Here is a 25,089-nt window from a genome sequence, read left to right as displayed (position 1 = left end):
AAGGAGACCCCAAACACAGTAACATAAGCAAAATGAGAAGACAGAAAAACACACAGCAGGAGAAGGAGCAAGATAAAAACCCACCAGACCTAACAAATGAAGAGGTAATAGGCAGTCTACCTGAAAAAGAATGCAGAATAATGATGGTAAAGATGATCCAAAATCTTGGAAATAGAATAGACAAAATGCAAGAAACAGTTAACAAGGACCTAGAAGAACTAAAGATGAATCAAGCATCGATTAAAAACACAATAAATGAAATAAAAAATACTCTAGATGGGATCAATAGCAGAATAACTGAGGCAGAAGAACGGATAAGTGAGGTGGAAGATAAAATAGTGGAAATAACTGCTGCAGAGCAAAATAAAGAAAAAAGAATGAAAAGAACAGAGGACAGTCTCAGAGACCTCTGGGACAACATTAAACGCACCAACATTCGAATTATAGGGGTTCCAGAAGAAGAAGAGAAAAAGAAAGGGACTGAGAAAATATTTGAAGAGATTATAGTTGAAAACTTCCCTAATATGGGAAAGGAAATAGTTAATCAAGTCCAGGAGGCACAGAGAGTCCCATACAGAATAAATCCAAGGAGAAATACACCAAGACACATATTAATCAAACTGTCAAAAATTAAACACAAAGAAATCATATTAAAAGCAGCAAGGCAAAAACAACAAATAACACACAAGGGAATCCCCATCAGGATAACAGCTGATCTCTCAGCAGAAACTCTACAAGCCAGAAGGGAGTGGCAGGACATAATTAAAGTGATGAAGGAGAAAAACCTGCAACCAAGATTACTCTACCCAGCAAGGATCTCATTCAGATTTGATGGAGAAATTAAAACGTTTACAGACAAGCAAAAGCTGAGAGAGTTCAGCACCACCAAACCAGCTTTACAACAAATGCTAAAGGAACTTCTCTAGGCAAGAAACACAACAGAAGGAAAAGAACTACAATAACGAACCCAAAACAATTAAGAAAATGGGAATAGGAACATACATATCAATAATTACCTTAAATGTAAATGGACTAAATGCTCCCACCAAAAGACACAGACTGGCTGAATGGATACAAAAACAAGACCCATATATATGCTGTCTACAAGAGACCCACTTCAGACCTAGAGACACATACAGACTGAAAGTAAGGGGATGGAAAAAGATATTCCATGCAAATGGAAACCAAAAGAAAGCTGGAGTAGCAATTCTCATATCAGACAAAATAGACTTTAAAATAAAGACTACTAGAAGAGACAAAGAAGGACACTACATAATGATCAAGGGATCAATCCAAGAAGAAGATATAACAATTGTAAATATTTATGCACCAAACATAGGAGCACCTCAATACATAAGGGAAATATTCACAGCCATAAAAGGAGAAATCGACAGTAACACAATCATAGTAGGGGACTTTAACACCCCACTTTCACCAATGGACAGGTCATCCAAAATGAAAATAAATAAGGAAACACAAGCTTTAAATGATACATTAAACAAGATGGACTTAATTGATATTTATAGGACATTCCATCCAAAAACAACAGAATACACATTTTTCTCAAGTGCTCATGGAACATTCTCCAGGATAGATCATATCTTGGGTCACAAATCAAGCCTTGGTAAATTTAAGAAAATTGAAATTGTATCAAGTATCTTTTCCGACCACAATGCTATGAGACTAGATATCAATTACAGGAAAAGAGCTGTAAAACATACAAACACATGGAGGCTAAACAATACACTACTTAATAACGAAGTGATCACTGAAGAAATCAAAGAGGAAATTAAAAAATACCTAGAAACAAATGACAATGGAGACACGACGACCCAAAACCTATGGGATGCAGCAAAAGCAGTTCTAAGAGGGAAGTTTATGGCAATACAATCCCACCTTAAGAAACAGGAAATATCTCGAATAAACAACCTAACCTTGCACCTAAAGCAATTAGAGAAAGAAGAACAAAAACATCCCAAAGTTAGCAGAAGGAAAGAAATCATAAAAATCAGATCAGAAATAAATGAAAAAGAAATGAAGGAAACGATAGCAAAGATCAATAAAACTAAAAGCTGGTTCTTTGAAAAGATAAACAAAATTGATAAACCATTAGCCAGACTCATCAAGAAAAAAAGGGAGAAGACTCAAATCAATAGAATTAGAAATGAAAAAGGAGAAGTAACAACTGACACTGCAGAAATACAAAAGATCATGAGAGATTACTATAAGCAACTCTATGCCAATAAAATGGACAACCTGGAAGAAATGGACAAATTCTTAGAAATGCACAACCTGCCAAGACTGAATCAGGAAGAAATAGAAAATATGAACAGACCAATCACAAGCACTGAAATTGAAACTGTGATAAAAAATCTTCCAACAAACAAAAGCCCAGGACCAGATGGCTTCACAGGCGAATTCTATCAAGCATTTAGAGAAGAGCTAACACCTATCCTTCTCAAACTCTTCCAAAATATAGCAGAGGGAGGAACACTCCCAAACTCATTCTACGAGGCCACCATCACCTTGATACCAAAACCAGACAAGGATGTCACAAAGAAAGAAAACTACAGGCCAATATCACTGATGAACATAGATGCAAAAATCCTCAACAAAATACTAGCAAAGAGAATCCAACAGCATATTAAAAGGATCATACACCATGATCAAGTGGGGTTTATTCCAGGAATGCAAGGATTCTTCAATATATGCAAATCAATCAACGTGATACACCATATTAACAAACTGAAGGAGAAAAACCATATGATCATCTCAATAGATGCAGAGAAAGCTTTTGACAAAATTCAACACCCATTTATGATAAAAACCCTGCAGAAAGTAGGCATAGAGGGAACTTTCCTCAACATAATAAAGGCCATATATGACAAACCCACAGCCAGCATCGTCCTCAATGGTGAAAAATTGAAACCATTTCCACTAAGATCAGGAACAAGATGAGGTTGCCCACTCTCACCACTCTTATTCAACATAGTTTTGGAAGTTTTAGCCACAGCAATCAGAGAAGAAAAGGAAATAAAAGGAATCCAAATGGGAAAAGAAGAAGTAAAGCTGTCACTGTTTGCAGATGACATGATACTATACATAGAGAATCCTAAAGATGCTACCAGAAAACTACTAGAGCTAATCAATGAATTTGGTAAAGTTGCAGGATACAAAATTAATGCACAGAAATCTCTGGCATTCCTATAACCTAATGATGAAAAATCTGAAAGTGAAATCAAGGAAACACTCCCATTTACCATTGCAACAAAAAGAATAAAATATCTAGGAATAAACCTACCTAAGGAGACAAAAGACCTGTATGCAGAAAATTATAAGACACTGATGAAAGAAATTAAAGATGATACAAATAGATGGAGAGAGGTACCATGTTCTTGGATTGGAAGAATCAACATTGTGAAAATGACTCTACTACCCAAAGCAATCTACAGATTCAATGCAATCCCTATCAAACTACCAATGGCATTTTTCACAGAGCTAGAACAAAAAATTTCACAATTTGTATGGAAACACAAAAGACCCCGAATAGCCAAAGCAATCTTGAGAACGAAAAATGGAGCTGGAGGAATCAGGCTCCCTGACTTCAGACTATACTACAAAGCTACAGTAATCAAGACAGTATGGTACTGGCACAAAAACAGAAAGATAGATCAATGGAACAGGATAGAAAGCCCAGAGATAAACCCACGGACATATGGTCACCTTATCTTTGATAAAGGAGGAAGGAATGTACAGTGGAGAAAGGACAGTCTCTTCAATAAGTGGTGCTGGGAAAACTGGATAGGGACATGTAAAAGTATGAGATTAGATCACTCCCTAACACCATACACAAAAATAAGCTCAAAATGGATTAAAGACCTAAATGTAAGGCCAGACACTATCAAACTCCTAGAGGAAAACATAGGCAGAACACTCTATGACATAAATCACAGCAAGATCCTTTTTGACCCACCTCCTAGAGAAATGGAAATAAAGACAAAAATAAACCCATGGGACCTAATGAAACTTCAAAGCTTTTGCACAGCAAAGGAAACCATAAACAAGACCAAAAGACAACCCTCAGAATGGGAGAAAATATTTGCAAATGAAGCAACTGACAAAGGATTAATCTCCAAAATTTATAAGCAGCTCATGCAGCTCAATAGCAAAAAAACAAACAACCCAATCCAAAAATGGGCAGAAGACCTAAATAGACATTTCTCCACAGAAGATATACAGACAGCCAACAAACACATGAAAGGATGCTCAACATCTTTACTCATTAGAGAAATGCAAATCAAAACTACAATGAGATATGATCTCACACCAGTCAGAATGGCCATCATCAAAAAATCTAGAAACAATAAATGCTGGAGAGGGTGTGGAAAAAAGGGAACACTCTTGCACTGCTGGTGGGAATGTGAATTGGTACAGCCACTATGGAGAACGGTATGGAGGTTCCTTAAAAAACTACAAATAGAACTACCATATGACCCAGCAATCCCACTACTGGGCATATACCCTGAGAAAACCATAATTTAAAAAGAGACATGTATTGGGCCTCCCTGGTGGCGCAAGTGGTTGAGAGTCCGCCTGCCGATGCAGGGGGTGCGGGTTCGTGCCCCGGTCTGGGAGGATCCCATATGCCGCGGAGCGGCTGGGCCCGTGAGCCATGGCCGCTGAGCCTGCGCGTCCGGAGCCTGCGCGTCCGGAGCCTGTGCTCCGCAACGGGGGAGGCCACAACAGTGAGAGGCCCGCATACCGCAAAAAATAAAAAAAATAAAATAAAATAAAAAAAAAAAAAAAAAAAAAAGAGACATGTACCAAAATGTTCATAGCAGCCCTATTTACAATAGCCCGGAAATGGAAACAACCTAAGTGTCCATCATCGGATGAATGGATAAAGAAGATGTGGCACATATATACAATGGACTATTACTCAGCCATAAAAAGAAATGAAATTGAGCTATTTGTAATGAGGTGGATGGACCTAGAGTCTGTCATACAGAGTGAAGTAAGTCAGAAAGAGAAAGACAAATACTGTATGCTGACACATATATATGGAATTTAAGAAAAAAAAATGTCATCAAGAACCTAGGAGTAAGACAGGAATAAAGACACAGACCTACTAGAGCATGGACTTGAGGATATGGGGAGGGGGAAGGGTAAGCTGTGACAAAGTGAAAGAGCGGCATGGACATATATACACTACCAAACGTAAGGTAGATAGCTAGTGGGAAGCAGCCGCATAGCACAGGGAGATCAGCTCGGTTCTTTGTGCCTGCCTGGAGGGGTGGGATAGGGAGGGTGGGAGGGAGACGCAAAAGGGAGGGGATATGGGAACATATGTATAACTGATTAAATTTGTAAAAAAAAAAAAAAAGATATTTGTCTTTAACCTGCTAAAATAATTCAATTTTTCTAGTAAATTTTTATCGATTGAATTTTCTTAATTCTTTTGGTTCATTTTATGAAAGGTCATCATTAAAAATAACTCTCCCAAAGCAGGATCTCAAAGAGATATTTGCACACACATATTTATTGCAACATTATTCATAATAGCCAAGAGGTGTAAGTAACCCAAATGTCCATTAACAGGTGAACAGATAAAGAAAATGTGGTATATACATAAAGTGGAATATTATGAAGCCTTAAAAAAGAAGGAAGTCTTGTCACATGCTACAACATGCATGATCCTCAAGGGCATTATGCTAAGCAAAATAAGCCAGTCACAAAGGACAAATACTGTATGATTCCACCCATATAAGGTATCTAATATAGTCAAAATCATAGAAATACAAGTAGAAAGGTGGTTGCCAAGGGCTAGGGGGAGAGAGGAGAGAGAATTAGTATTTAATAGATATAGAGTTCAAGATGAGAAAATTCTAGTGATCTGTTTCAAAACAAAGTGACTATACTTAATACCACTGAACTGTACACTTAAAAATCATTAAGATATAAAATTTAATGTTTTTTACCATAATAAAAAAAATAGCAACCAAATTAAGATGTACGTTAAATGTAAAATATAGCCTGGATTTCAAAGACTTAGTACAAAAAAAGAACGTAAAATTAATAACTTTTATATTGTTTGTTTATTTATTTATTGCACTTAAAAAGCAGTTAGGCCATTTGTTGGCATTAGGAGAGCATTCCTTTAAATAAGAGAAAGGACTCTGAACACTAAAATCTCATCCATTTTATGAAAACTTGAGACCAAACTCTTCATCATCTGTAAACTGCTTAATCACGAACAGGGGCAAGAATTTGAGTTAAATAGATTAAAGCAAACTGTCCGGCTACAAGAAAATGAAAGGAAAGCTGGGGTCGGGGGAAGAAAATGAAAGGAAAGCTGAAGGCGGGGGAGCCCCCCCCCAAAGTCCTTGCTTTCACACTACAATGTTTCAGGTATAAGAATCCGACAGTTGGGACTTCCCTGGGGGTCCAGTGGTAAGACTCCCCCTTCCAGTGCAGGGAGTGAGGGTTCCACCCCTGGTCGCCGAGCTAAGATTCCACATGCCTTCTGGCCAAAAAACCAAAACATAAAACAGAAGCAATATTGTAACAAATTCAATAAAGACTAAAAATGGTCCACATCAAAAAAAAAAAAATCTAACAATTCCCCAGTGCAGCACAAAACTGCTTCCCGTAAGGCAGTCATTTCATTATCAACTGTCCAAAAGCTAAGAAAATTTCGTGGAAAAGGAGCATACCCTCTGGCTCTGTGCGTGGCCTGTAGCTGAGGAGCCAGGTTCTTAAGAACCGAGGATTGACTGCCGTACTCTTGGGGAGAACGCCGTCATAGAATCTCAGGCATCCGTTCTCAGCTTCCCCATCTATAAAATGCGGCCCTGGCGAGGCAAGACCTGATAGGCTTCCAGATCGAAGTCTTCACGCACCTCATTGTACTCCAGCATGTGCGACTTGATCTTGGACCAGTCAGCCCAGATGACGAAGTCCTACATGCTGCACATGACAAGGAAGGTGGGGTCGGTGACCACGTCGGGGCCCTTGTGCACGTGGCCCTGCTCCATGAATGCCACGGCAGCCTGGAGGTGCTGCACCAGGCGCAGCTCAAGCAGTACAGTGGTCAGGCTGCAGCGGCAGAAGGACGAGGCCTTGAGGAAATCGCAGAGCTCCAGTGATCCACACGTGGGCACTAGGCCCAGAGCATACTTGTCCAGCAGCACTTCGGCAGGTCGCGCAGGCGCAGCTCGCGCGCCCAGCAAGGCTCAGCTGGTTGTAGCGTGTGTCGTCCTCCTACTGCTGCAAACGATGACGCCGCGACACGCGCAGCTCCTGCAGGTTGAGATCGGTGACCTCCCAGTTCAGGAAGACCATCTGCTTCAGCAGCTTCTGCTCACGGAATTTAAGCTTCCACACCATGGTGGCGGCTCAGATGCTCTATATTGTTTTATGTTGAAATGATAATCTGTTATATATGTTGTGTTAAATAAAGCATATTAAAATTTTAAAAACCAAAAAAATCTCATTTAATAATGTATTTTATAGACAGTATCCCCTTTTTAGGGATTGTTGATATAATTAATTGTATCATTTTCTATATTTCTACTCTCTTGGGGTGCTTTTTTAACTTCCCTTTCTAAGGGAGAATCTATTCTTGCATCGGAGACCTGTAAGGAAATCGAAGTGTTGAAGACAGTTTTATATTGATTCAGAGAGAAGAATGTAATTTAGGGAGTCATCACCACCCTTTATACCCCAGTGTGGTGTAATATGGTTTTGTGCTTGAGGTGCTGTTTTTTAAATGTCTTAACCCCAATGTCTTGATTAAATTCTCTTCTTACTAATTACATTCTTCCCAACTTAAATGTCTAGTTATAAAATGCCCTTTTAATTTTTCTGAATTATTAATTATACAGACCTTTTGTAAGTTCTGATAGTTAGTCCTTACCTTTATTTCTGTTCCTGCTCTAACTCCTTAACCTACAGTTCTCTATTCCTCACATTCATCTTATACTGTGGTACAACTTTTAAAAGTTTATTCTTTCTAAATCTCTACAGTTGATAGCCCTTGTTTTATATTTGATTACCGAATTTAACACTAAAGTCTTTGGGAACCATTCTTTTGGTGCTTATTTAAAGGCTTTGGGAAGCTCTGTAGCATTTCCTAAATACAGAGAAAATGAAAGTATTTCCAAATCACTCATTTTATAGATAATTATCTTCAAAACACAAACCTTGGTATTTGGCCATAGGAAAGGGTTTTTCGGTTTGTTTGTTTTTAACATTTCATTTTCTGTTTTCTACCATCAGTTTTTCACCAACTTTTTTTTCCCTTTGGACCATTAAAATATGTACATGTTGAAATAAACTTATTAAGAAGTACCAAATTGAATGCTTTATAAACTCAGTCATTACTACACAGCAGTAAGCTGGACATCAGGAAAATAGTTGGATTTCTTTTTTTAATATTTATTTATTTGGCTGCGCCAGGTCTTAGTCGCAACACGTGGGATCTTCGTTGTGGCATGCAGGATCTTTTTTAGTTGCTACGTGTGGGATCTTTAGTTGCGACATGTGGGATCTAGTTCCCTGACCAGGGATGGAACCCAGGCCCCCTGTATTGGGAGTGCGAGTCTTAACCATTGGACCACCAGGGAAGTCCCTGGATCTCTATATAATCTTTTCAGATTGTTTTTGGGAGAAAGGAAGTGAGTTATTTTCAAGTTTATTAGTATTTTGAAAATGCCACAAAGGGGTTCAGTAGATAGTTATGCTCATGGAATTTTTGCTGCTGGGAATTTTAGTATAACCATAAACATTTTATACTAGGTCTTTGGGAAACTTTCAGTTGCTAATAAATTTTCTAATATACATTGAAGTCACTTAAAAAATAATTATTTGAAAATGTCTTTAAGTTCTAAACTCTATTTTATGAGGTTTTTCCTGTGTTTTGTAATTGAAAATGACTACAGACTGTGGATTCCTGCTACACTTACAGGTTAAAGTGGTGACTTTAAACAACAATGAATAGGGTAGCTCATGTGGCTCTCAGAAAACTGCAGTTAATTTAATAAAAGTCTTATTTATTTAGCTTATATTTTACTTATGAACAAATAATATGCTTTCATGGAAAAATATTACTTGAAAGGCAAAATGTAGTAAAATGTATTTACCCAGTTCCTTGAAATTAATGTTTTAAGGCTGCTTTTTTGGAGACATTACTGTTATCGTATAGTTGTAAAATGTTTTGAAATACATAGCATTACATAAATATAGATAATGAAATGCATGTTCAGTTGCAAGAATTTCCAGTGGTGTCATGAGGAGAAGGTAGTATTTATTTCCCCCAAATTTTATGTTCATTGGAGGGTATGGACACAAGTCCTGCCCTAAGCACTGCGCCTTTCCTTTCCCACTGGGAGTCTGTGCACTGAGGTTTTGGCAGAAGTACGGGGTGGAGGGGGAGGGAGATTGTAGTAAAGAGGAGGCACAGCATGATGGCAGGCAGTGAAAGGTCAGGCTAAGGCTTTTTGCTCTGTCTTCAGCTCTACAAGAACAGAGACTTTTGCCAGCGTGGTCACTGCCATTGGCACCAGAAAATGTCGATAAATATATACTGAATAAATGAAGACGTCAGTAAGTTCCCACAGACTGTTAAGAATCCCTGTTCTGCACGCTCACATTGAAAATCTGAAGTGGGGTGACTAAAAATCCTAACTTCACAATATTTTATTTATTATTAGCAGAAGAAAAGTGAATGGGTAACCTGTCACATTTGACTTTATATTCAGTACTTTCTTAAATGTATTCCAACAGATCCAGCTTTAACAGATTCTTCTCTTTAAGTGTCCCTACCTGTAAGCCAGTTGATTATTATTTCGCAAAAAAAAAAAAAAAAAAAAAAAAGATTTTCTATGCAAGTCTGAACTCTTTCTTTGCTTCCAAGGCCTCCATAAGATGCCTTTAGGGCTTCCCTGGTGGCGCAGTGGTTGAGAGTCCGCCTGCCAATGCAGGGGACACAGGTTCGTGCCCCAGTCCGGGAAGATCCCACATGCCGCGGAGCGGCTGGGCCCGTGGCTGCTGAGCCTGCGCGTCCAGAGCCTGTGCTCCGCAACGGGAGAGGCCACAACAGTGAGAGGCCCGCGTACCGCAAAAAAAAAAAGATGCCTTTAGCCTACTTATGCATATTTTCTCTACTGTTTGAAGGATCTTCCTGCTCCTGCCCAGTGTCTCTCAGTAAGGTCTTCCATGCGTATCTCATTTCCTTCCCCCTCTCATGCCTTTGTTCAGGCAAAGAGACCCTTCTTTCTGACCAGGAGCAAATCTAGGTTTTGTGGGAATGCTCTTTAGGAAAAAGAAAATCAGGTAACCAACAAGGACCTACTGTATAGCACAGGGAGCTCTACTCAATATTCTGTGATAAGCTATATGAGAAAAGAATCTAAAAAAGGATGAATATACACATATATATAACTGAATCACTTTGCTAACACAACATTGTAATTCAACTATACTCCAATAAAATTTATAAAAAAGAAAATTTCAAATACATAATTGGTACAAAAGTGAATATTTATTTACAGTGAGGAAAGAAATCACAAAACCGGCAACTTAAAAAAAGTTGAGGGCTTCCCTGGTGGCGCAGTGGTTGAGAGTCTGCCTGCTGATGCAGGGGACACGGGTTCGTGACCCGGTCCGGGGAAGATCCCACATGCCGCGGAGCGGCTGGGCCCATGAGCCATGGCCGCTGAGTCTGCACGTCCAGAGCCTGTGCTCCAAAGCAGGAGAGGCCACAACGGTGAGAGGCCCGCGTAATGCAAAAAAAAAAAAAAAAAAAAAAGTTGACAAACACAAAATTCAGAAAAGTAACATATTTATATTAATTTGTTTTAATATTTGCCTAACAGATTGCTCTAAAGTTTTTTTTCCCAGCATTTTCTGGCTGCTTACTCTTTGAATGACCCTTCATATTACGACAATTCTGTGATATTTTCTAAAAAGAGGTAGAGATAATTCAGTGTTTTCTATAGCATGGTTGACCAAAATATGTTGTTTGTTATTGATAAATTAGAGAAGTTCCTTTCATCTTCATAACCTGTTATTGGCTACATCATATAAATTTGTAAGATTGTTATCAATTTTGGGAAAATCTCTAGCAAGTATCTTTTATAAATAGGCTATAAGATTGCAAGGCTTCATTTTTTTCTCGTATATTGACTACCCTGAAATACTCTTTGAATTGACACATTTATATCATGGTATGATCTGGCCCTGCACATTTCTGTCAGCATGCACAATGAGTTGGGCCAGCAACATCTTTGTTCACAGGATGGTTAATAGTAACTCAGCCATACAAGGAAGTGACTGAGAACCACATAAATATATTCCATTAAAACCAAAGGGAGTTCCCTGGGGGCACAGTGGTTAAGAATCCACCTGCCAATGCAGGGGACGCAGGTTCGAGCCCTGGTCCGGGAAGATCCCACATGCCGCAGATCATCTAAGCCTGTGAGCCACAACTACTGAGCCTGCGCTCTAGAGCCCGCAAGCCACAACTGCTCAGCCCACGTGCCACAACTACTGAAGCCCTTGCACCTAGAGCCTATGCTCTGCAATAAGAGAAGCCACCGCAGTGAGAAGCCCATGCACCACAGTGAAGACCCAATGTAGCCAAAAATAAATAAATTAATTAAAAAAAACCCCAAAACCAATAAAATTTCATCAACACAGCTTTCCCTTTAGGAATCCCCCAAAGGCCTATAGCCACTCTGACTCTATTGACAGGGGGGATCATGGTCGGGGGGAAGTTGAGATGGAAAGAGGCTGTGGTTTTGACAATCTGTGTTAAGATTGTGAGGAAAATACATTGTCTTTGTACATTTTAAAAAATAATTGGTCATTTGGAGCAAAGTTGGAAAACTCACACCTAATTTCAAAATATATTACAAAGCTACAGTAATCAAAAACAGTGTGGTACTGGCATTAAGACAGGCAAACAGACAAATGGAAAGAATAGAAAGCCCAGAAATAAACCTTCATATAAGGTCAGATATCTTTGACAAAGGTGCTAAGACCATTCAATGGAACAGAGAGTCTTTTCAACATATGCCACTGGGAATTTTCAATACCCATTTGCAAAAGAATGAAGTTGGACCCTTATCTTACACTGTATACAAATATTAACTCAACATAGATCAAAGACCTAAGCCTAAGACCTACAACTATAAAACTCCTAAAAGAAAACATAGGAGAAAAGCTTCATGACACTGGACTTGACAATGGTTTTTTGGATATGACACCAAAAGCATAGGCATAAAAGCAAAAATAGAGAAATGGGACTACATCAAAGTTAAAAATTTTTATGCATCAAAGAACACAGTCATAGAGTAAAAAGGCATTCTACCAATTGTGAGGAAATATTTGCAAATCATATTATCTAATAAGAGGTTAATATGCAGAATATATAAAGAGCAACTCAACAACAGCAAAAATCAAATAACCTGATTAAAAAATGTCCAAAGGCCTTGAATAGACATTTCTCCAAAGATGATAACATAAATGGCCTTTACACATATGAAAAGATGCTCAGCATCACTAATCATCAAGGAAATGCAAATCAAAACCACAATGAGATGTCATTTCACACCCATCAGGATAACTACTATCAAAAAAAAAAAAAAACCAAAAAACCAGATAACAAATGTTGGCAAGGATATGGAGAAATTGGAACCTTTGTGCACTATTGGTGGGATTATAAAGTGGCATAACTTCTATGGAAAACAGTGTAGAGTTTCCTCAAAAAATTAAAAATAGAACTTCCAAGTGATCCAGAAATCCCCTTTCTAGGTATGTATCCAAAAGAATTGAAAGCAAGGTCTTGAAGAAATATTTGCACACTCATATTCATAGCAGCATTATTCATAATAGCCAAGGGGTAGAATCAACTCAAGTGTCCCATTGGTGGATGAATGGATAAACAAAATGTGGTACATACAGGAAATGGAATATTATTCACTCACAAAAAGATGGAAATCCTATTAAATGCTACAACATGGATGGAACCTTGAAAATATTATAAGTGAAATAAGCCAATCACGAAAAGACAAATACTGTATGATCCTACTTTTATGAGGTATCTAAAGTAGTCAAATTTATGTAAATAGAAAGTAAAATGGTGGTTGCCAGGAGCTGGGGAGAGGGGGGGAAGGAGAGTTGTTTAATGGGTATACAATTTCAGACTTGCAAGATGAAAAGGTTCTGGAGATCTGTTTCACAACAATGTGAATATATTTAACACTGCTGAACTGTACACTTAAAAATGGTTAAGATGGTAAATTTTACATATTTTACTACAATAAAAAAAAGAAAAAAAAAGAGATCATCTGGGCATAGTTTCAGGACCCCTCCTAGGGCTTTGGGAGAGCACCATGAAAGTGAGGGGTCCTGCAGCTAAAGCTTCATTAGCTTCATATTGAAGCATCTGGGGGTTTTTGTGTTCTTTTGGTTTTGTTTTTTGTTTTACTTTTATTTGCATTTATTTTTTTGCGGCGTTTATTCTGGTCCGTAAGTTTTTGTTTCTTCTGGAATATCTTTTTCTTCTGTGCAACCTCTTCTTCTGGTTTAGGAACAATCTGTTCTTTTTCAGTAAGGATATCTCAGTGTGGCAGGGAGAGCTCATGTATGGGTTGATCTGACTATGAGCTCTGTTAAGTCCTGCACCATGTCCTGGGGACTTCATTCACCTGGATGTGCTCAATGACCAGAGAATCTACCCCTAAGCCCTTAAGTTCAGCATTACTCTGTGCATTACTGAGCATGTGCAGCAAAAATTCAGCACTCTTTTTGGGCCATGGAGCCCCACTGTTTGGCCCGGGCACACCTACCAACTCCACCATTGTAACAACAGGATGGCACACATTGCTGAAACATCTATTTTGACCATTCTGATTCTGTCCTTCCTTTGAAACTCAGCTCAAATGAGCTATAGTGTCTCAATTTTCTAACTCCCGTCTCTCTGAGGGTTGGAACCACATAGTTAACAATTTATCTTATACTTTCTTGTTGACTGTCCAGTGTCTTACCTCCTAATTATAGGATGTTAAGTGTTGTTTCTTTTGCATCTTATAAATACCCAGGTTAATAGTATTCATCTCTTCATTCTTTTGCTTATTCATTTGGTCATTCATTCAGCAAACATTAATTGAATTCCTACTATGTACTAGAGATAGAAATAATAACCATATACCCTGCCCTTAAGAAACTCATAGTTTAGAGGGGGAAGCACCAAGTAAATGGGTAACAATAACAATAGGGTTTGAAGGTGCTTCCATAGAGGCATGTACAGTGTGCCAGGAAGCACAGAGGAGGACACTGAACTCAAACAGGAGTGTCAAGGAAGGCATCCTCCAGACGCAAATTTGATTTTTGAGGTTTGGTTCTAAAGAATCTGAGAATTTTCTTTTAATGTTCCTTAAAAGGTCTGCTAGCATTCTAATTTATAAATGTGTAATCAGAGTGTAAATGCTAACCTTCTCCAAAGATTTTGGATTCTAGTTGTGTTAGAGATTCCACTGTAGTTTTGACTACTATTTCTATCTATATACCTTTTGACTTTGTTGGGGATAAAAATTCTGAAAAAACTTAGTTCTTATATTTGTTTCTTGTCAGCCTTCTTCATCGCTGTCGTTTGGTAGTACTGAAGTTGATAAAACTTAGAAAAGCTTTTGCCTTTCCTGTGTTTTCTACACGACAAACTCCTACTGATTCTTTAAGACTCGGTTTAAAATCTTACCTCCCCTGTGAAACCTTTTCTGACTCTCAGCAGTTAGTTCTTTGTATTCTTATAGCATAACTATTTATACTTTAATTATGGCAGTTACCATGATATATTTTAATTATAGATTTACATGTCTCTGCCCTTCAAGGTGTTAAAATCCTCTTTGTACCCTCCTGGGCTTGGTTCTAGCACAGCATCTGATACATAGTAGATGCTTAAAAGATGATTCTTGACTGAATGAATGGTGAGTTCAGAGTTTGGGGTCTCATTTTTGAAAGGGTGGATTGGCCTTACTGTACTTCATGGTCACAGATTGCATTCTTTTTTTTTTTTTTAATATTTACTTATTTGGCTGTACCGGGTCTTAGTTGCAGCACACTGGATCTTTTAGTTGTGGCATGCAGCATATTTTTTTAAAATAAATTTTATTTATTTATTTATTTATTTATTTTTGGCTGCGTTGGGTCTTTGTTGCTGTGCGCGGGCAATCTCTAGTTGCAGTGAGCAGGGTCTACTCTTCGTTGTGGTGCGCAGGCTTCTCATTGTGGTGGCTTCTCTTGTTGCAGAGCACGGGCTCCAGGAGCACAGGCTTCAGTAGTTGTGGCTTGCGGACTATAGAGCGCGGGCTCTTGAGTTGCCCCGCGGCATGTGGGATCTTCCCAGACCAGGGCTCGAACCTGTGTCCCCTGCATTGGCAGGTGGATTCTTAACCACTGTGCCACCAGGGAAGCCCCCATGCAGGATCTTTAGTTGCAGCATGTGGGATCTAGTTCCCTGAGCAGGGATCGAACCCAGGCCCCCCGCTTTGGGAACATGGAGTCTTAGCCACTGGACCACCAGGCAAGTCCCACAGATTGCACTCTTAACAACAGCCAGTTATCTAACTTACGACAGAAGCCCCTCTACCACCTCCATCTGATCCAGGCTATCCTCCCTCACCTAGAAGTCCACAGTTGCCTTCCAACTTGTCTCTGCTTCTCCACTTGGTCCTCTGTAGTGTATTCTCCATATAGAAGCCAGGATGAGCTTTTGAACACATAACTCTGATCCTGTCTCTCCTAAAGTGGTAGTAAGACCTCCATGGGTCCTTGGAATGTTACCTTGGGAGGTTTTGGAGACTTTGTCCCACTTTATAGAAAACATATTAAAAGGTACCCTCATCCCATTTTTTAAAAAAATATTTGTTTATTTAGTTGGCTGTGTTGGGTCTTAGTTGCAGCATGTGGGCTTAGTTGCCCCACGATCTTAGTTCCCCAACCAGGGATCGAACCCATGTCCCCTGCATTGGAAGGCGGATTCTTAACTACTGGACCACCAGGGAAGTCCCTCATCCCATATTAAATACATGGTTTTATTTATTTTTGCTATCGTATGTTAAAAGAATTTTAATAATTTTGCTTCTGCAATTCTTTGGCTACGAATAACTGACTTAATTTGTAATCACCTAAGATTTCTTAATAATTAACATATTTAGTATTTTTTGCAAAGTGAGAATTATTTTCAAATGTAGTGAAACCTTATAAATGCTAAACTTAGTGAATGAAATTGTTGGGTGTTATATTCCAAGGACACTGAAGCATTTATTCATTTTTATGGTTATAATTTTCTTTTTGTATTTTGGACTTGTAAATATATTTTTTCAGGTCCCAAACATTTGCCTAGACCCTTAAAAAGCTTGTAGATCCGAGATATTAAGTGGAGACTGCGTAATGGATAAAATGGCACTGTTCACTCTCCTGCTTTAAAATTCTTTTGTGACTTTCCACCCTTCTTAACAATAACATCCTTTCTGTGGCCTGCAAGACCCACTATGATCTAGCCCCTCCTACCTCCTCGGCTTCATCTCCCACCTCTCTCCCCGGTCACCTGGCCTAGCCTCCTGATCATCCCTCTTGTTCTTTCAACACTCAAGCAATCTCTTTTCCGCTCAGCTTAAATGCCCCTCCTGAGAAAAGCCTTCCCTAACCACCTGATCTAAAGTGAGCCTCTCTCAGTTTTTCCATATCCCATCAATTCTTTACTTCCTTCTCAGTGAATTTCCTTCTCCCATGAGGATACTGGCTCCACGTGGACGAGAACCTACCCTGTTTGGTACTACTGTATTCGCAGCACCTAGCACAGACACAGAGAAAGCAGTTAATACATACTTGTTGAACAAATGAAGAGTTATGTTAATAGATTTTGTAATTTAACAATCCTTGAATTGTTGGTATAAACCCTACATGGTCATAATGAATTATTCTCTTAAAACTGGTAAATTCTATTTGCTAATATTTTACTTAGGATTTTTGTGTTCATCTTCACAAATGAAGATTGGTCTGTAGTTTTATTTTTCATACCGCGTCTGAGTCCAGATGGGTATCAGGAATATGTTAGCCTCATAGAAGAAATTAGGAAGCCTTCTCTTCTGTCTCCATAAGTTCGGGAACAGTAGAGATAACATGAAATTATCTGTTTGATAGAAGAAAACCACTTGTGCCTGACGTAGTTTCAGTGGCTAGTTCTTTGAATAATTATCTAACACATTTCTGCAATGGGTTTTTGTTATTTTCATAACTTTTCTTGAGTTGACCTTGGTAGTTCCTATTTTCCTTGACTATCATCCATTTTATTTAATCTTCAGTTTTATTGACATAAAGTTATGTATAATTCTTTCACAATTTAAAAAAGTCCTCTCCAAATTTGTGATTATAATGTCCCATTCTCAGCCCTAATGTTAATTTATAGCTTCTTTCTTATTTTATTTTTATTTTTATTTTTTGTGGTACGCGGGCCTCTCACTGCTGTGGCCTCTCCCGTTGCGGAGCACAGGCTCCGGACGCGCAGGCTCAGTGGCCATGGCTCACGGGCCCAGCCGCTCCGCGGCATGTGGGATCTTCCCAGACCGGGGCACGAACCCATGTCCCCTGCATCAGCAGGCAGACTCTCAACCACTGCGCCACCAGGGAAGCCCCTCTCTTATTTTTAATTGATCAGACTTTCCAAAGGATTATCCACTTTTATTTATTTATTTTTTATTAATTTTTAAAACTTAATTAAAAAATTTTATTGTTACTATTTTCATTGAAGTATATTTGATTTACAGTATTGTGTTAGTTTCAGGTGTACAGTACAGTGATTCAGTTACAGATGTGTGTGTGTGTGTGTGTGTGTGTATATATATATATATATTCCTTTTCAGATTCTTTTCCCTTATAGGTTATTACTAAATACTGAGTATAGTTCCCTGTGCTATACAGTAGGTCCTTGTTGGTTATCTATTTTATATATAATAGTGTATATAAGTTAATCCCAACCTCCTAATTTATCCCTCCCCCCACCCCCCTTTACCCTTTGGTAACTATAAGTTTGTTTTCTGTGTCTGTGAGTCTCTGTTTTGTAAATAAGCTCATTTGTATCATTTTTTTAGATTCCATATATAAGCGATATCATATGATATTTGTCTTTCTCTATCTGGCTTACTTCACTTAGTATGATAATCTCTAGGTCCCTCTGTGTTGCTGCAAACGGCATTATTTCACTCTTTTTTATGTCTGAGTAGTATTATATGTATATGTATACCACATCTTCTTTATCCATTCATCTGTCAATAGACATTTAGGTTGATTGGCTATTGTAAATAGTGCTGGAGTGAACATGGGGGTGCTTGTATCTTTTCAAATTATGGTTTTCTCCAGGTATATGCCCAGTTATTTATTTTTTAAAACAAAATTTTTAAAAAATTTTAAGTATAGTTGATTTACAGTGTTAATTTCTGCTGTACTGAAAAGTGTTATACCTATATATAAATTTTTTTAAATTTATTTTTATTTCTTTATTTTTGGCTGCATTGGGTCTTCGTTGCTGCACACGGTCTTTCTCTAGTTGCGGCGAGTGGGGGCTGCTCTTTATTGCAGTGCACAGGCTTCTCATTGCAGTGGCTTCTCTTGTTGCGGAGCACGGGCTTTAGGTGAGCGGGCTTCAGTAGTTGTGGCACACGGGCTCAGTAGTTGTGGCTCACGGGCTCTAGAGCGCAAGCTCAGTAGTTGTAGTGCACGGGCTTAGTTGCTTCACGGCATGTGGGATCTTCCTGGACCAGGGCTTGAACCCGTGTCCCCTGCATTGGCAGGCGGATCCATAACCACTGCGCCACCAGAGAAGCCCCATATATATACATTTTTAAATATTATTTTCTATTATGGTTTATCTCGGATATTGAATATGGTTCCCTGTTGTTTATCCATTCTATATGTAATAGTTTGCATCTGCTAAACCTGAACTCCCAGTCCATCCCTTCCCTACACCCCTCTCCCTTGGCAACCACAAGTCTGTTCTGTCTGTCTTTGAGTCTGTTTCTGTTTTGTAGATAGGTTCATTTTAAAACAAGCAAAAGTTTTTTGAATCAATAAAGATTCAGTCTACTCTTTATGATTTTATCATTGTTAGTTTATTTTTTGAGTTCATTACTCATTTTGTAGATTTTTGAGTTAAATATGTTCAGTTCATTATTTTTCAATCATGTTTCCTCATAGAAATATTTTAGTAGTGGTTATATAGTCACCGAAGGTGCCAACTTTGAAAGATAACACTCATTTGAGCATATAAGTTCAGGTTTATTTGTTTTAAAAGTAAACTCATTTTTTGTTACTTTGTATCCTCACTTTGTAATATAATTTAAAAACGCTGTCTAATTGTTAATATGAAAACAGTACAATAAATATAACGATATCACAAAGTCCAAAATGCCTGGAAATACAGGGGAAATAATGCATTTATTACACTTCTTTCTTTTAGATGAACAGTTGGACTAATTGTTTTAAGTTTAGAGGTATCTCACCAAGAAAAAGTTTCCTGGAGGTTGAAGAAAATTATTGATCATATCATTTGAAAATAGAACTAATATTTTGCTTTAAAACGTGTTTGTTTCTCTACTTTGTGTGCAGCTTGCTATAACACAAGGAAACACATAGTCATGTTTATATGATAATATTCTGCATTGAGGAGTGGAGACTTGGCAAAATTCAGACTTATAAAGAAATTCTGTCCATCACAAATTAAAACAAGGCAGCTGTACAATTTCCATGCATTTTAACATGTTGAGCATGCTCCACAGAAGTAAGCTTTCCGTAAGCTCATCTGGAAGGTATTGGAAGGATAAAAATAGACTAAATGTTCAAAATTTCCATCCTAGGAGTTTCCTGCTTTTGCTTACAATCTCAATTGTCAGTTCAGGTCCTGGCTCCTACTCCATTCGGGTCTGTGCAAAGACAGTGGAAGCGTTTACGCCATAAATATTCAAGCTGTCAGCTCATCTAGGCATTGGCCTCTGCCTGTCCCGAAACAGCTCCTTTCTGGTTCTTCTATCACAGTGGAAAAAGCGAAGGAGGGAGACTGTACAAAGACCCAGAAGCCAGGATGACAAACGTGTGGGATTTAGAAAGGGTTCGCAGGTTCCTTTTCAAGGAACACTGGGCTTACAGAATCCATCAGTTCTGTGCTGGCTGGCATGTCAGATTATGCTTGGTCAGCCCAGTTCATTTGGGAGAGTCACACTGTGGAATCTGAGCTTTTCTGGTTCATAGAGATAGATGGAGTCTGATAGTCACAGGGCACTTTTGCCCACTTTCTATCATTTTAGTTACTTTATTTCCTCAAGCAGTCCTTAGAACAAATAGATGGAGATGATTTTCTGGAAACTATGTGACTTTTATTCCTTGTATTTGGATAGCACATTTCCTCTGTTCAGCCGAGCACTTCTGAATGGAGGTCTAAGTCATTAATTCATTCATTTATTTACCTACTATGTGGGGCTAGGTAGGTGTCGGGCCTCACACAGCAGTGAAGGAAGATGTGGTATGTGTCCTTATACATACTGGGGATGACCAACTATAAGCAAGTTCTTTGACAAATAATAAATTGCAGTTATGCCGGGTGCTATGAAGAAGTAGTAAGGGAAGTGATGGGAGTGTTGAACAGGAAGGCCTGGTCTAGACGGGGAGGGTCAAGGAAAACTTTCCTGGGGTAATGACTTTTGAGATGGCAAGGATAAGATGAAACAGAACTGCTAAAAACAAAGAAGCCGAGTACAGTTTTAGGGCTGAAAGGAATCAAAGATACCATCTACTGATGGTCAGTCCTTACATTCCGCAAATGAGAAAACTGGGGCCTGGAAGGTAAAGGGAGTTGCCTAACTAAGGTTACACAGCCTGTTAGCCCCAGGGCTAGAGATGCAAACCCAGCGTGGTTTTCTTAGGTGGGTTGAAAGCAAGATGCACTGAGTCAGAAGAAGGCTCTTAGGAATGGGGGAATCCAGGTAGGTTTTAAATTTAGCGCTGGCTCTAGGTTAGCTGCCAAGCTACTTCCTCGGGTGGGGGAGGGGATTAAAGGGGACAGATCTGCCAGCTTGCTGTGCTGTAGCATAGTTTTTATTTGGGGTGCGGGGAGGAGGTACCAAACATACATACACCCTAAACAATAAATGTGGAGTTCAGTTGGGAAACCAGTCACTGTACTGCAGCTGTCTAGCTGTGTGATTGGGATAAGTCACTTCACCTCTCTGGGTTGGCATTCACAGATTATACTTTGGTATGTTTCCTTTCAGTCTTTACCTGTGCATTTTAGGAGCTTGTTAGAGATCAGTTGTGTCCTATATTTCACCTCAGTCTTTAAAGACGAAAGTCTCTTGTTTGGGTAAGGTGTTGTTTAAGCCCCTTTTTAAAGAGTAGTTTGCCAGCTTGTGCTTGCCCAAACACCCAGAGAATAGCTGTAGCAAGTGAGCCAAGCTCCAGGATCTGTAAGAATCGTTAGCAACTGAGCACATTTCTATAAACCAGTAAAGGTTTTTATATTTTGTTCATCTGTTACCCTTATGCTGTTGCCACTTTCACATTCAGTGTGTGTAGGTGGAGAGTATGAGATAACAGCGTTTCACAAATGAAAGTGAGTGGAAAAGGGCCGCTTTCCCTTTAAGGTAGTTTCAGTCCCAGTTCCCTCCCCTTTCCTGATTGACAAACCTACCCAAAGTCACATGATCCGCCTCTATTTGAAGGTCACAAAAAGCTGTTTCCTTTAGAGACAGAGGGGGAGAGAGAGAGCAAGAGGGAGAGTGAGTGTGAGAGTTAGTTCAAGCCAAAATGGCCGACAGAGTCTCTGCTGGTTTCTGAATATTTAAAATACAAAAAAACAGATAGACAAAAAGAAATCATTTTTTGGACCTTTTTTCATTTCCATTTCTACCTTGTATGCCTCAATTTGCTGGATTTAAGCACTGCTGCACTTTATGAGGTTGGTAAATATTTTCAATTTTTTAAAACCAATTGATTTATATGGATCTTGTCTAACCGTTTTCACTAGTGGTGTTGCAAATCGACATTTGTCTAGCGTGGAGACTGGCTTCAGACATTTCGTGAATCTGTGTAAATCAGACCCGTGATGTACTTTTGGTTCGGCATTTTAGAAATGGAAAAGCCTTGGTAAAATATTTGGTTTTGAAGTGATTTAATTGCACTTTTAATTTATATGCAGATTTTCATCATCGTTTCTGTCTTGCAAATAAATGAAGCTGCGAGTATTTGGAAATTTGATATTTAGAAAGAGGTTTTTTAAAAAACACAGACCTCTCCCTGCCCCCTTAAATCTGCTGCAAAAATTTGCATAAATATAAATGGGTTTGCATTCTTTCGGCTGCTAAGGCCGACAAAGGATCTGGGAGGGCAAGCACTACCACGGGAAAACCTTTTTCTTTTTTTCTTTTTTTTTTTTAAAGCTAGGCCATCCTTCCTAGAGAGATGTAAAACCTAAAATAAGACCTGATCCATTTTAAACATCAGGCTGGGGGCGAGTGAACACCAGGAGGTTTGGGGTTTGTAGATTCCCCTGCTTGAAAACCTCCCAAGCAATGTGTGGATCACCCCTCTCCTCTGCGCGCGCTCATTTGCACTGGGTCTCTGTGTGTGTTCTCAAATATGCAGCCAGATGCGCTTTTATTTTGATTGTGGTTCGAACCAAATGGTGGGACTATCTTGTAAACATGGTGTTTTAAAGGGTATAAACAGCTATTCCTCCCGATTACGAATTATTTCTTTATCAGTTTCTCCCTGTGGATTGGCTTTATTCATTTCTCATAGATTACAATTTCTGTTTAATCTTACACAGATGAACTGGGCTTTTCAGCACAAATTCAGCATCTGTATGTGTAGTTGCCTGTTTTAGCCACGTATCCATTGTGAAGTGGTCATATTGGGTCACCTAAATAAGTAGCTGTGTTACCCCTGAAACTGTGTGTGCAGTGCACTGAAGTTAAATTCCATTACTCCCAATGCAGGATTCTAGAAAGCCTGGGAACACGGAGGGAAGAAGGCTGAAAACTTGCTTTCTCAGAGCCACCTCCCCCTATCATTGTGAGAGTGTGATGTAATGCTTCTCGGTCTGGTGGGCTGAAAGGATCGTAGTTTTGATGCGGCGGGTAAATTGCCCCCCGCCCCCCAGCACATCCCTGGCTCTGAGAGGCCTTGTTTTCTTTTTTTTTTTCTTCCTAATTTGTATCCTCCTGATTTATGCCTTAGCATATTGGCATGAGAAACAGACTATTTTTCTAAATCTGTTACAAAGTATAGTTTAGAAAGGGCATTTAAAATATGCAAATAGGTTGAATTGTCATATCCCCATCATTAAATATGTAGACTTGGATTAAAGCTAATTAAGCATAAATGGAATAATTTTGATCAGAAGTGAGCAGTGGCTTTTTTTGGCTGTTGTTTCCTTTTTAATTAATCTAATTATAAGATGTTTGCTGGACCTGAAAGTGTTAAAAAAAAATGGAAAAAAAATGCTGGACCATTTTGAAAATTTGACAGTCTGGAAGAGGGTGTGTAGTGCTTTCAAAAGCTTTATTCACTGTTAAAATGGATTGGCCTCTTGTGCTGAAAATGGCCTGTTTCTTTGGGCCAATTGTGTGTAGATGAAGGGACTTTCATGCTAATTTAACAAAAAGACTTTCCATTTGAATTCATAAAGATAATTAAAGTCCTCTGTCTCTAAAGAGCAAGTATTTTATTATTTTTCTAAAATTAATGTTGTTATTATAATTAGTGGAAATGAGTAGAGAAGTGACGGTTTAAATTCAGTGTAAATTATTTTAGTGGTATAAGTTAAGCTTTTGGGTAAGAGGGATTGGAAACATTACAGTCAGGAGGTAATCTGGAACAAATTTGTCTCTTAAAAATTTTTTTTACAGCTTGAATTTAAAGGAAAAGACAGAAATTACCATAGTGATAGGGAGTGTTGCTTTGTGGTAGACCTAAGGAAAATTAGAGCTCTGATTTTTGTTGTTGTTTTTTCTGAAAATGAAAGCGCTTATTTGGGGCTTTACTTGTTAGATGATTCATTTTACGCCCATTTCCTAAGTTGGTCTTACAGAAGAAGAATGAGAAGAACCTAAGCTTTCCATGTTTTGCCATTAGCTTGTTTTTGTGGACTGTAAACATGTGAATAGCAGTTTAATTCAGTTTGCAGAGCGGAGGGACCAGAAGCAGGGTGCCTGCTCTCTTAGGCAAGAAGGAGAATGATATAATGAACATTAACAGAATGTGATCTGATTCTTTGAAATGTTTTGGTAAATATTCTTCTCTCCTAGACAGGTTGAGAAGTGCGATAGATAAGACCTGGTTTCACGTATGTTAGGCATTATGGCTCTGATGAGTTTCAGAAGCTCAGCTGCCATTTTGGATCTAAGTTCCTGCAGGGCCAGTTCTTATGGCACACCAAACTATGGGAATTCAGGAGCAAATAAAAATGAGTTATAAATCAAGTGTGCAGATGGATGGTATTTGTGCCTTTTGTTGAAGTTTTCTTTCTGTTGGTAGCGTGAAATGAATCTAAGAACTTTAGAGATGTGGCTGATGTTATGAACAGCAAAACCCCAGGGATATTAGAACTTGCATGTTGTGGTTTTTAAAAATGAGAGTGTATGCAGGGGAAGTTTCTTACTGGAGAAAAATAATATAATCCTCACTAAAGTCTCCCCACCCCCAATGCTGGGTCTACTTGTGCTATTAATGTCGTTATTCACAAGGCTACTCTGTCTCAGAAAGAATTGTCACAGATTCATTATTAAGATTTTACTGAAACATCACAAAAATTGATAGCGCCTATTTATCAGAAGTGGTATCTTATTTTTAAACTGTTTTTCAGTCCTTCCATCTGTGTGCCAGAAAGGAAGCATTGGCATCTTTGGTATATGGCGCAAACTCAACCCTGTTGTTCAGCTTTGAATGGCCATTTGTTATTCTCTGTCGCCACTGGGACAGTCCTTTAAAAATCAACTTCTAAAAATTGAAGTGGAGACTTCTAAGGCTTTTCCAGCTCTT

General features: G+C 38.7%; 1 protein-coding gene and 1 pseudogene across 5 annotated transcripts in view; one reads left to right on the top strand and one right to left on the bottom strand.

The window, feature by feature from the left end:
- TNRC6B (trinucleotide repeat containing adaptor 6B) overlaps positions 1-25,089 on the top strand; it is a 258,174-nt gene that overhangs the window by 101,430 nt on the left and 131,655 nt on the right. The window contains exon 1 of one of the 5 annotated variants that reach the window (XM_060112594.1): positions 21,810-22,006. The exons of the other annotated variants lie outside the window; for them this stretch is intronic. Coding sequence (XP_059968577.1) covers positions 22,002-22,006 — 5 coding nt within the window. The 5' untranslated portion in view covers positions 21,810-22,001. Of the gene's footprint in view, positions 1-21,809; positions 22,007-25,089 lie in introns of those variants that run through there. 5 annotated transcript variants of the gene reach the window in all.
- Positions 6,837-7,386, bottom strand: LOC132498998 (U3 small nucleolar ribonucleoprotein protein IMP3-like; annotated as a pseudogene).

This window comes from Mesoplodon densirostris, chromosome 11 (genome assembly GCF_025265405.1).
Source record: "Mesoplodon densirostris isolate mMesDen1 chromosome 11, mMesDen1 primary haplotype, whole genome shotgun sequence".
Lineage (NCBI taxonomy): Eukaryota > Metazoa > Chordata > Mammalia > Artiodactyla > Ziphiidae > Mesoplodon > Mesoplodon densirostris.
Note: the sequence above shows the minus strand (reverse complement) of the source record. Positions and strands in the feature narration are given on the sequence as shown.